At 38.7% G+C, this 12970-nt stretch overlaps 1 protein-coding gene across 3 annotated transcripts; it reads right to left on the bottom strand.

The window, feature by feature from the left end:
- Positions 1–758: 758 nt before the first annotated feature.
- RBM7 (RNA binding motif protein 7) lies at positions 759–12918 on the bottom strand. 3 transcript variants are annotated; one of them, XR_005527875.1, is made up of 7 exons: positions 12745–12918; positions 11704–11866; positions 10991–11078; positions 7876–7966; positions 5860–6225; positions 3244–3317; positions 759–888 (listed from the first exon to the last, which is right to left on the bottom strand). XR_005527875.1 is itself a non-coding variant. In XM_039229244.1 (5 exons), the coding sequence occupies exons 1-5, from the start codon at positions 12838–12840 to the stop codon at positions 5863–5865; spliced, it is 801 nt and encodes a 266-aa protein (XP_039085175.1). In that variant the 5' UTR covers positions 12841–12918; the 3' UTR covers positions 5265–5862. The 3 variants fall into 3 exon arrangements, 2 of the variants coding, with proteins under 2 accessions (XP_039085175.1, XP_039085176.1); XM_039229244.1 differs by lacking the exons at positions 759–888; positions 3244–3317 and having other exon boundaries at positions 5265–6225; XM_039229245.1 differs by lacking the exons at positions 759–888; positions 3244–3317; positions 12745–12918 and adding an exon at positions 12469–12717 and having other exon boundaries at positions 5265–6225.
- Positions 12919–12970: the final 52 nt, after the last annotated feature.

Genomic DNA, 12970 nt, shown 5'->3' with positions numbered 1-12970 from the left:
TCACCAACCTAAATATGATATACACCGTTAAGAATGTGGATGAGTATAAAATACAAATATGAATTTGGGAAATAATAACTTCAAGAGAACTAATTGAATGCTTTGTAAAGATTTAGTAAGGATAAATCATTGTAAGAACTTGCTGAGATTAAGTGTGAGCAAGACAACTTTCAGAAGGAAGGGTAGAAAACTTGAATCCTTCACAAGTTTCTCTGCCTCTGCATTCCACTATGAGGAAACCCAGGATGGAAATTATAGGTGATGCAGTCTGGTAGTGATTTATGCAAGAACAGCCACTAAACTCCAGTTAGAGCACCTAGATATAAGGAAAAGCCTTTGGCTCACCATCAAAAGATTGGCAAGTGAATGTATACTTAATGTGTATTAAATTAATACGCATGCATTTTAGTTATTTTTTTAAATAGCTCCTCATTCTGACATTTTTCATTTACACAGCTTGTCAGGTAAGAGATAATTTTGTCAAGGCAGAGTTTTGAAACAGAAAATTGTTCCTCACACATGCATGGAACCATTATAAAAACTGGGAAAAGAAACCTTTATGCAAGCGCCTGGCGGGCGTCACACAGAGCGGAATGGAGCTCACAGGCAGAAGGGCCAGCCGAGGAGGGTGGGTGTGCTTCCAAGTTGTCCTCTGCAGCCTTGGGACAGGTGTGCTTGGGCCGTGGGTCAATCCTGTTGGCTCACTGCCAGGAAATCTTAAAAAAAAAAAAAAAGAAAGCCTGTGATCATCCAGGCAGCTAGGACGTCCAGTACACAGAGCTGCAGGGGGCTAAGGTGCCCAGGAGAAACGTCTCAGACATCTGCAGGTTTCCTCCAGTATTCATGAGAGTAGTGATCAGCATACAGGTTTGAAGAAACTATTTAAGGCTGGGAAAAGAATTGTCCCAGAGAATTAGAGGGAACACTACTCAGCACTCACATAGGACCAGGAATATTATCTGTTCCCACTAGATAGACTGAAAAATTTCCCAATTCATGAGCATCTGTTACAGTATTTGAGAGTTTAGCTTCGGTAATGGGGTGAGTTAATCCTAAACAGTTCTGAAACCCTGCTTAACAAATCTTAAGTCATGTCCTAGCTACAATGGTCTCCAAGTAACGTATGTGTGTACCAGAAAAAAGCTCCAGAATATTTACAGAAATACAAACTATCAAGGATCCAGTAAGGTGAAATCCATATTGCCCAGCATCCAGTCAAAACTGCAGGGCGTGCAAAGCAGCGAGAAAATACATCCAATAATGGTAGTAAACCAACAGAACGCAGCTGAGACCTGATAAAAATATTAGAATTAGCAGGCAAGGATGTTAAAAATTACTGTAACTTTGTTCCATTTGTTGAAAAATTTAAGTAAAGATAGTGAGGATATTAAAAAAGATCCAAAAATCATGTGTTAATGAACTCACTGGGGGAACTCTTTTACAGTGTGTATCAAATCATACAATAGATTACAAGGTTGTCAGTTGTACCTCAATGAAGCTGAAGAACTAAGGAAAAAAAAAAAAGAGTACCAATCAGAAAAAAGTGATGTCAATCAAACTTCTAGAGAGAAAAACTACAACATCTAAGATGATTATTATATTGGAATTAATTGCTAACTAAACACTGCAGGAAAAAAAAAAAGGAAAAAAAGTAGTCTTGAAGACCCAGGAATACAACTATCCAAAATGAACATACAGAGAAAAAATAATTTAAAAAATACAGCACATCAGTGAGCTATGGGATAACATCAAACAGGCTCGTATTAAGTGTAGTTGAAGTTTCCAAAGAGGAAAGTGAGGGCAAAGAAATTTTTTTGAATAATGGCCAAAATTTTCCAATTTTGATGAAAATTATAAACCCACAGAGCCATGTATCTCAAAAGAACTCCAAGCAAAAGGAACATGAAGAAAACTATATCAAGGCACATTATAATCCAATTGCTCAAAACCAGCCAGACAAAAATGACACTTTATGTACTAGACAGCAGTTTTCTTACAGGAAAAAATGCAGGCAGGGGGGCAGTGGAGCCACATTTTTAAGGTATCAAAAGGGGAAAACACACTGTCAAGTTAGAATTCTATACCCAGCAAAAAGAGATTTCAAACACAAAGGTAAAATACACTTTTCCAGACACAAAAGCGAAAAGAATTCATCACCAGCAGCAAGCCTGCACTATGAGACATATCCCAAAAACTTCAAGTAGATACCAGGTGATCGACACGGATGACCAAAGAGCTCCAGAAATGGTTAGCTACTGGAATACATGATTTGTATTTAAATCTCTATAAAAGAGAATGTTTCAAAAAACAAACACAATGTAGTGTGCTGCTTTTATTTTTTTTTTAATTTTTTAATGTTTTATTTATTTCTGAGAGAGAAAGAGAGAGAGAGAGTAGGGGAGGGCCAGAGAGAGAGGGAGACACAGAATCCGAAACAGGCTCCAGGCTCTGAGCTGTCAGCACAGAGCCCGATGTGGGGCTCGAACCCATGAACCGTGAGATCATGACCTGAGCTGGTCAGATGCTTAACCGACTGAGCCACCCAGGCGCCCCTAGTGTGCTGCTTTTACATAAATAAACGCAAAATGTCTAACGGTACAGCAAGTCTAACCGAGATTTGGGAGGGAAAGTGAAATATATCAGGAACTAAAATGGAACCATAACTGCAGATAGAGTGTAACAGAAAATTATAAGAAATACCATGTACAATTGTCTATTGATTAATTTGGAAAGACAGAGACAATGGGCTTTTTAAGAAAGGTATAAATTATCAGATTGATTCCGGAGAAAGTAGGAAACGTGGAGACTGATAACCATAAGGAAAAATGGGAGAAAAAATCAGTTACTTCTAAGAAATTCGTTTTACAAAGGAGTTCAACAAGTCTTAAGCAGGTAATTCGTGTATTTTTCAATCTTCTTGCCAGAGCACAGAACAAGATAAGCTTGCCAATTCATTCTATAAAACTAGCAGAACCATAATTCCAAAACCAAGCCAACATTATAAAGCAAATTTTTAAAGAAAACCTCATGAATACTGATCAAAACCTTAACATCTTTGAAAAACGAATAGAATTCTAGAGTGTATTAAAGGCACCTTATATTGTTATACAGGGTTTTTATAACAGGATGCAATGATAGTTCAGGGTTAAGAAACCTATTAAAAAAATACTACTATGCCTAAGCCTCCTTTTTTAAATTCAATTATCTGACAAACATTCCTTCATTCATTCATCAAAAATTTACCAAGTAATTTTACGCCAGGCACTGGATACTGGGAATCCACTGGTTTAAGGTGTTTTCTGCCTTCACGGAGCTATCTAGAAGACATACAAATAAAGAGAAAATTGTAACACAGTATAAAGCTATGACAAGAGAAATACAGGGAACTATTGGAATACATAAATTGGTAGTTTATGTATTGATTGGAATAATCCTGAAAGAGGATGATTGCTCCTTCTAGCACCATACAGTAGGTGCGAGGAATATGGGCCTACACAACAAAACTAGAAAGTTGGCTGATTGGATGGAGAAGGTGGAGTCAGATTCTTTGGAGGTCTGAGTATATTAATGTGTTATGTACAAAAGGGTAAAATAAGGGTCAATTAAGTTGGAAATACTTGGTTAAGCATAAAGATTGCTTGGGGCGCCTGAGTGGCTCAGTTGGTTAAGCGTCTGATTTCGGCTCAGGTCATGATCTCACGTTTCGTGGGTTCGAGCCCCGTGTCGGGCTCTGTGCTGACAGCTCAGAGCCTGGAGCCTGCTTTTGATTCTGTGTCTCCCTCTCTCTATGACCCTTCCCTGCTCACATGGTCTGTCTCTCTCAAAAAAAAAAAAAAAAATTAAAAAAATTTCTTTACTGCAGTACTTGTCAGAAGCTTTAGGGTCTTGATACTAAGAGAAGGCTACACACGGTCAGATCGTACACAATATTTACCAAAACACTTCATTACAGAACAGAGTGATATTTCACGCAATGTCCTTGGGGAGAAACTGTGCTCCCACAAAAACACCTCTTCCTTTCTACTGTAGCTCTCAAGCCTGGGTGAATGATCTCACCAACTCTATCCAATCTGTTGGGGTCACTTGTTCTGTCCCTTTACACAGTACACTTACTAGTTTGGTTACTTTCAACTGGGTGGGATTGAAGTGAAAAAGATCCACTAGAGCTTCCGTGAAGGGGTGTGCCCCAAGTCATTAATGAGCATTAAGAAGCATTACTCTGAACCAGGATTATCTTGATCAATATGAAAGGATCTGATCCACAGATAACTTGCAATAAAGCAAGTTTAATCTCTATAAAATCTATGAAGTATTCACACAGGTAAGATACCAGAGAACAAGCTCCCTGGAAACAAATCCTTCTACTATGAAACTGCGTATAAGACATAAACTTCTCACCTTCATGCTCTCTGTGCAGAGTCAATAGCTCCACTTCTCTAAAAGTGTCACATGCATTTACACACACGAAAACCTGAGAGTATGAACTCCTAGAGACCAGGGAGGGTGACCAGCTTCTAACTGTAAGAACTATAATCCAGACCACTGAAAATCTCATTCTAAAGCACTAAGTTCTACCTGTACAAAAGCCGTGTTTCGGGACACTCTGAGAACTGACATCCTTTACATCAGGCGGTCACTGAACAAAAGCATGCTGCTAATTTTGTACACACCGTCTGTAAAGTTAGTAATGTCAAAAAAAATAAGACACACTCTTTTTTAGGTTTTCAATATATTAAAAAACTTGTATAAATGCTGTGGTTAATATTAAAAAGGGTCAATCTTTTTCAAGGAATGATTTTTTATAAAGTTCTACAGTGAATGGGAAACAGTATTTTGATACACAAGTTTTGTTAAACAAGATTTAAAAATTTTTAAATTAGAAAAAGTTTAAGACTAAATTCTTTCAAACGTTCAAACAAAAAAAGCAACCTGTACAGTCTCCACAATAAAATGTATCCTTGTGCACATGTCCTGGGCACTTTGACAATGTTAAAGTTGAAAATTTGAGTGACGGAGGCAGCACTTAAACGGTTTATGAACCTCCTTTTTGCAAAAAAAGTATAATTTCAGTAAAACATTTTACCATTTTATCTATGCTTTTACATTTTTGTTTTTCCTGAAAAGGGGGATTTATATTAACAGTGTATTTTTTAACCTAAAAAAATACATTTAGAGATATTTAACTTCCTGAGTAACTTCAGTTATACATCAAACATGATTTAATGAGCAAACTTTAAAATTTTAGAATGAGACAGCATGTATGGATTTACAATTTTATGTTCAATTAGAGTAAAACCCAAACGAGCATGTCACAGAACTTACGGTAGAAATTCTCTAAAAAGTCAAATAGGATTTATCCCCAAACAACACCAATAAGCTTTTTAAGTACAATGTTAGTAAAATGAGTCACTGAAATTATTTTCTTTTATTAACAAAATACTGACAGTCATTTCAGACTATCAAAACTTGAAGGTCTTCTATTATATACACCAAATCTGATTCACTAACAACAAACTTCTTGCAATACAAAAAGATAACAGATAATTAAAATATTTGCTTTATAATACAACCAATCCATATGATACATCCCTTTCTTAACTGTCTAAAATGATTAGAAATTGTGGCACTTTCTTTTGCATAAAACCCTTTCCTCTTCATAAAACCCTGAGGTGAAAGGTTATTAATGTAATAAAACTGGAACCACAATTCTTATTTCTGTATTAGACTGCAGCCATAGGTTTTAAAATTTTATAAAGAAATGTGGCAACTTGTAAAGCTGCTCTGTACAGTTAACACTTCTAGATCAATTTAGCCAAAAGGGCCTAGAATGACCCTGTAAAAATATCGTCCTTTTAATACTTGTTAGTGTCGAGATGAACGCCATTTTCCATCTCTACTACTGTCTCTTCTATTTTCATAGTCGTGGCTCCAGCCATCAGGATTCCGTTCTTCATGGAAGTAGTCATCTCTGCTTCCTCTGTAGTGATGGTCAGACCCATGGTCAGTGTAACGCTGTTCACGGCTATAATGCCTATCCAGGGCATAGGGATGAGCATTCTGTCTGACTTTACGTTGTGATGGTGGCGTCTCCTGGCGCCACTGGGAGCTTGAAGACTGGTTAAACGTAGGATTATGTGACTGAACCGATGGGGAAAATCCTGACTGATCCAGATGTGGAGAGCCAAATTTCCCACCATATGACATCTGTCTCAAAATACTGTTCATCTAAGAGAAGAAAAAAAGGAAATGTTAACTACAAATATTTTTAGATATGAAAGCCAGTATATATTCAGTTGCAGTGAACCAAACAGATAATGATGGAAAAGCAAATTCACTCTCCTTGCCAAGGTAGATCTTAGGTTAAACAAGTCAAAGTAGAAAAATACAATGGCTCTGTTCATTCCAATGTAAACCTACAAGATATCTGTACATAACTACTGCTTTTTTTTTTTTAATGTTTATTTATTTTTGAAAGAGGAAGACGGAGACAGAGGATCCAAAGCAGACTCTGTGCTGACAGCAGAAAGCCTGATGAAGGGCTTAAAACTCACAAAATGTGAGATCATGACCTGAGCTGAAGTCGGAAGCTTAACAGACTAAGCCACCCAGGTGCCCCCCACCCAACTATAACTACCCCTACCACGCCTTGCCCTCAAGAACAAAACTTAGAAGGGAAGAGGTCATACAAATGACAATGTAAAGCACTGTCTGATGAACACATAAAGAGCCAAGAGCTCAGTATCATCAAGGCTTCATGAAGGTAGCACAGCATCTAAGTGTTAAAAGTATGGATGGAATATTTTAAGGGGGAAGTATATCAAGCAAAGGCAATTGCACCAAGATAACCAGAATGTGTTCATAGAAAAGCAAGTAATTCTGACTGAGAGAAGTTACAGAGCTTTTAAGCAGTGATTACTGGACAATTAGGCTAAAAAGCTTTATTGGCATTAGATGATGGAGTACCTACTAACTAAGCTAGAGAATTCTGACTTTATCTTCCAAACAATGAAAAGTCAAATTGCCAGGAAGATAAGCAAAACAGGGTTACAGTAATTTTGAAACAAGTGTGTAAGAAGGACCAGTGAGGAGAAAATGGAGACAAGTATGAACTGACTAGACCAGTGGTCCCCAAATTCTGCCTGCAGATAGCTAATAAGCCAGAGACAATTATTTTAAATAGCTTACAGCAAAATGACAAAAATATATGATATGTACATAAAAGCTGACATCCCTTCATACTTGTCTCAGTTTTACCTTACTTCATTCTTATATCTGCAGGCCTGCAAAAAGTCAGAGGTCATTAGCCGAGATTGTGATTAGGGTAAAGAAAAAAAAAGAAATAAATTCAAGAAAAAGAAAAAAATAAAGGACTTGATGACGAAATGAAAAAATGAAGGACTGGACACAAAGATGGAACAGTAAAACATACCAAGGACTTTAAGCCTAGTCTCACAACCTCATATTACAGGAAAAATGGAAAGCAAGAGGAAGCTGGCCTGGAAGACTCCAACATATTCAATTACTGTTATTAAGCATCAAAGAGAGCATATGATAATTAAGTCCTTCAGCATAGGTGGCAAGAACATCAGAGAATAAATTTCCAGTCTTTGAAACAGCCTCTGCCCCCTACCCCCCAAAACAATGGCTGAAGAAAAATATAAATGTGAAATGGAGCTCTTCTATTTATCTTCAATCTTTTAAATATGTACTTCAGCCCAGGGAAAACTAAAATGAATGGTCACAATCTACAAAGATCATGCTAGTCTAACTAAAACTTAGGACATTACTTAAGAAGTATTTGAACATTTCAATCTAAGTATTTTGGTGGGTTTTTTTTTTTGCTTTTTAGCAATTCGGGTTGATAAATCAACCTACCACTGCTTGTCTCTGAAAATTTTCTGGAGTAGAGAAAGACCTCTGAATTATCTGTGTTGATGAAATCATGTTATCCGCAGTCCTTTCATACCTGTGAAAGAAAAACAACATATAATCATTCATTTAACAAATATTTACTACATACTACTCATGGGCAAGACACAGGTCCCAAAGGTAGGAATGAACAAGAAAGACAGGGTATCTGCTCTCATAGATAAGGCAAAGGATGCAGACAGTAAGACAGTTTCACCTTGTTACAAGTGATATTATGAACAGTCGACTAAAAAGCAAGTACAGTGAGAGACAGGAGTTCTATTTTAGCTTGCTGGTCATGGATGCCCTTTCTGAAAAGGAGACATCTGAAGTGAAAACTGAGTAACCAGATCACCTGGAGGCAAAACATTCCAGCTGCAGGAAGATCGAGCACAGGGTGAGCAAGTTATATGGCCTGTGGGCCAATCCAGTTTTTATAACACACTCTTGTGTTTGTATTTTCTATGCAGTGTTACGCTGGCCTGCAAAGCCTGAAATATGAACTACCTGGCCCTTTATAGGAAAAAAACTCCCATCAATCCCAGGGCTAGCACAAAGGCTTAGGCTGAAAACTAAAATGAAAAGGATATGGTTGATTAGATGACAGACGAAGGAGAAAGAAAAATTAAAGATAAAAACGCAGAATTTTGGCTTGAGCAATTACATACACATTTACTGAGACAAGGAAGAGGAACAGGTCTGGGAAAACAAGGAATTAAGAATTCTGTAACATAAACAGGATATTAACTTCAACGGACTTGTATCTTATTCCCAACCTCCTAAAAAGGTAGCCTGCTCTACAGAAAAACACACTTAGCAAGTATTTCAAATTTATTTTATTTTAAAATATTTAGGATCAAATCACTAATTGATTTGTTTCATAGTTTAGATCTTTTCGCTTTGAGGTTTTTTTTTTTTTCCTTAAGAGAGAGAAACATGGAGCATGGGCACGTGTATGAACAGGGAGGGGCAGAGGCAGAGAGATCATCTCAAGCAGGCTCTACACTCAGTGTGAAGCCTGATGCTGGACTGGAGCCCATGACCCTGGGATTAGAACCTGACCCAAAAAAGCCAGACACTCAACTGACTGAGACACCCAGCGGCTCCTCATTTTGGATTTTCTTAAATTAGTCATGTATCTGTATGCTAAAGTGATAAAAAGTATAATTTTCCTTAGAATAAAAGTATAAACAAGCTGTATATTGTAGCTTTAAATTAAAAACAACTTATTTACTCGAACATTTTTTCCCAAAGAGAATTCTCAGAGAGCTAAAAACCATTTTTCCTCCAACCTGAGATACCTCTGAAGCTTCCATACAAGTGGTTTTAGACACTTCAAGTTCTTTTTTCTTTAATTTTTAAAAAATGTTTTATTTATTTTTTGAGAGAGAGATGGAGACAACGTGAGCAGGGGAGGGTCAGAGAAAGGGAGATACAGAATCCAAAACAAGCTCCAGGCTCTGAGCTAGCTGTCAGCACAGAGCCCAAGGCGGGGCCTGAACCCACAAATTGTGAATCATGACCTGAGGCGAAGTCAGATGCTTAACCTACTGAGCCACCCAGGCGCCCCGCCCCTAGACTCTTCCAAGCTCTGAATGTGCTGAGAAGTATTTAAACAGTTTCAGTTGACAAGAAAGGATGTGAAGATGGTACCCTTTTTACACTACTCTTTCTTGCAACTTTGCTTTCCAGTCATCTGGTTTGTATCAGCTCTTGGCACCACCTAATCCAAGCCATCAACATCATCCCAGTAACCTCCTTGCTATCTTGCAACTAATGCCAGTACCTTGCTACCAACAGCTTCCTCACTGGGCTACTTTCAGCCCTGTCCCCTCCAATCCATTCTCCCACAGCAACCAAACAAATCATTAAAATACAAACCCGTTCCTTTATTATCCTACTAAAAAACATTTTGGTACCTTTCTACTATTCCCAAATCCTCACTATGGCCTAGAAGCAAGACCCTAGATCACCTTGCCTCTTCTACTTCACCAACACTACTACTCTCCATTTCTCATTCATTATGATCTAGGTACGCTGACCCCTTTTAGTTCCTCATTCATTTATATCATCTCTCCTTGAGGGTTCTTTTCTTCAAGCATGTTCTACTCTTTCTCTAGAAAACTTATCAAACAGGTAGTCACAAAACACATACGTGTCTTCATGCAGACTTGTAGGCTCCACTATGCAGCCTATCACAGAGGCTCCGTCACAATGCCTGGGTGTCAATCCCAGCCCACTGTTACGAACAGGTCACACTTGAGCAAGTTAACCTCCAATCCTCATTTTCTTCACATGTAAGGTAGAACTGATAACATTCCTCACCTCATCAGACCGCCGTGAGGAACAAGACCATAAATGCAAAGGACTTGCAGAGCCGGACACGTGTTTGTTAACCCTTCCTTAAGTGAAGCCCATTATGATTGATGTAACAGCTCTGTGGATGAACCAGGAAAAAATTGTTCCTGGTGAAATATCAGCTTTCCCAAAGCAAATAAAATTATTTAATGTAAATATGAGAACTTTTCTCACCCTTAGGAACTAGCAGAGAGCCTAGAGATCAGTCAATCAGCTTTTCCTTACAAACAGAAGGACAGAACCAGAGAAACAAGACTGCCTCAAGATTATGCCATCAGGAGAGGCAGACCTAGAATCCAATTCTGCAAACTCTTAGTCCACTAGTCTGTTTATAGATAGGTATTTTTAAACTGAAAGATAACAACCATTAAATGGTCAAAACTAATTTAAAATTTTTAAAGGAAACAGATTAGAAAATAGAGTATACTGAAAACAGTGAGGGTAAATAATATTCTGGGAGATTTTGTTTCAATTATGTACAAAAATATGTCTTTCCAAATGAACATAATTATGGTTAACATATGCATCTATTTTAGGGGTACTATACATGTCTGTGTATAATCCCTTTGAAGTGGATACCTCATTATAAGCCAAAATACAAATAATATAGCAGAAGAATAAAAAAGAGCTTAAAGGAGGAAACAAATCACTCATTGTGCGTTTTGGGATCACTACCTAAGGAAATTTCTGATAAAAGATTTTAACAATAGGTGCAAAATATTACCTGCTCGGAGATGTAGAGGTAGGGCTTGAGTTCCCAATATGATGTTGGGGATATGACAAACTGACATCCTGTGAGGCGTGGCTACTTCCTAAAATGAAAAAATTTGAGAAATCACTGACAGAAAACTTAGGTTGAAATTATGTCTCCCCTACCCCAAATCATGTAGACAGAGCCTACAAGAGAAAACCTCAAATTACAAGAGACTGCTTTACAATTTCACCAGAGGGAAAATTCTAAGTGTTTAACACCACACACATCCAAAACAAGGGACTATCCGATGTATAAATACCCAATCTAGCCGTACTACTCTGATCCTCACATGGAATTTTTCAGACTGGATACACAGAAAGTTTCATCCTCATCGGGTCCCAGAATCAAAATTTGTACATGTAAATTACAAAGCAGCCAGGAAAAGTGTTTTCAGAAAACAATCCTTGCTCCTTTCAGAGCAAGGACCCAAACCCAAGTCATTCTAACAACAAAGTTTACATTCTCTTCATTGAACCCAAACTCAATTTAAAAACGACAACTTTCAAAATCCTTGCTGCCAGTCACCTATTTTCAGGGATATATAAAGTTTACTATCCACAAAGCTTAAAGTATTTTCATCCCAAAAGAAATTCTTTAAAATTGAACAAAATTAAAAACAAAGAACAAAGACACAAAAAAACCCCACAAAACCCTCTCCCCAAACAATAACACTGAATAGTTACCTGATCTAAATTGAATTTTGATGGGCCTCCCAAAAAGTTTGATTCCGTTGAGTAGATTCATCGCATAAGGAACAGACACTTCATGTTTGAAATTCACAAATGCAAACTGCTTTGGTTTACCATCCTTATCTTTTGGAATTTTCACTTTTATTACTGGCCCAGCCTGTAGACCAGAAGAGAAAAACTCAAATTTTACAAAGTTTAAAAATAACAAAAAATGTAATCAGGAAGTCTAAAAAAATGGACACACAAGCCTTTCCACCTCGGTGAAAGATCCTATATCTATGACCCAACACTTGATTAATATTTGGGGAAAGAAACCCATAACGAACCGGCAGCAGTCACTGAGTTTACAGGTCAGTGTACTTTATGACTTCTTAACAAGGTGGCCAACTCCATCATTTTCTCAACCAAGGTACCCGTTTATCAAGAGCTACAGAATGCAGTTTTCTTGGACTAAAAATTCACTTTTTTACTGATTAACCAAACGTTACCAGTTGTTAGAGAATAGAATTGGAGAGAGCAGGATATTCTTGACTGTAACGCGTTTTAATGCGGATTTTAACCATCGAAACACAAGTCTGCCTTTCTAGAGTATTGAGGAGTTTATTTTAAATATTTTAATGCTGCAATAAAGAAAACTTACATGGAAAACAGATAATGACCAAACAACTGAAATACGCTCTACCAGTCAGATGCACCAAAGACAAAGTGCCCTGAGGGGAAGGAAGACTAGGAAAAAGCACTGCTGCACGAAGAACCCACCGTATTAGATTCCTCAGGACCCTCGGGAAGGCTTCACCGAGGACCCCTTCGCCGCCCTGGGCTGTCACTTCGGCGTGAACTAACCAGGGCTCTTTCCATAAAGCGACTCCCCCGCGGGCGCCTCACTTTCCAAGAGCGACCTCCGGCCCCAAGCGGCCCAGCCGTCGGGCGCCGGGCCCCACAGCCCAGCTTTCGAGAAGAAGGCGGGCATGGCAGATGGGCCGGGCCACACGGGAGCCGGGAAACGAACGGAAGGGCCTGCTCTCCGCCGCTCACCTGGTGGAAAAGCTCGAAAAGCAGCTCCTCGGTCACTTTCGTTTCAAGGTTGCCCACAAAGAGCGTGCGATCCGCTTCCGCCGCCGCCGCCCCCATCGCAACGTCGCCCCCTCCCTAAAAAGGCCGAAGGGTCGTCGCCGCCGCGCTCACTGCGCACTCTCAGAAACCCCACGTCCTCGTCGCCCCGGACGTCACGGACGTAGACGTTGGTCTGCGTCGACGTGCG

The sequence above is a fragment of the Hyaena hyaena genome, unplaced genomic scaffold, assembly GCF_003009895.1.
Source record: "Hyaena hyaena isolate Hyena2069 unplaced genomic scaffold, ASM300989v1 scaffold_36, whole genome shotgun sequence".
Classification (NCBI taxonomy): domain Eukaryota; kingdom Metazoa; phylum Chordata; class Mammalia; order Carnivora; family Hyaenidae; genus Hyaena; species Hyaena hyaena.
Note: the sequence above shows the minus strand (reverse complement) of the source record. Positions and strands in the feature narration are given on the sequence as shown.

What these genes read in the sequence shown, in the direction of transcription:
- RBM7 (XM_039229244.1), bottom strand. Translation starts at nt 12,840, where the DNA reads ATGGGGGCGGCGGCGGCGGAAGCGGATCGCACGCTCTTTGTGGGCAAC. An exon ending in ACCTCTACATCTCCGAGCAG is followed by an intron (nt 7,967 to 10,990) that starts GTAATATTTTGC and finishes TTTCTTTCACAG; the next exon opens with GTATGAAAGGACTGCGGATA. An exon ending in ATTTTCAGAGACAAGCAGTG is followed by an intron (nt 6,226 to 7,875) that starts GTAGGTTGATTT and finishes TTCTTCTCTTAG; the next exon opens with ATGAACAGTATTTTGAGACA.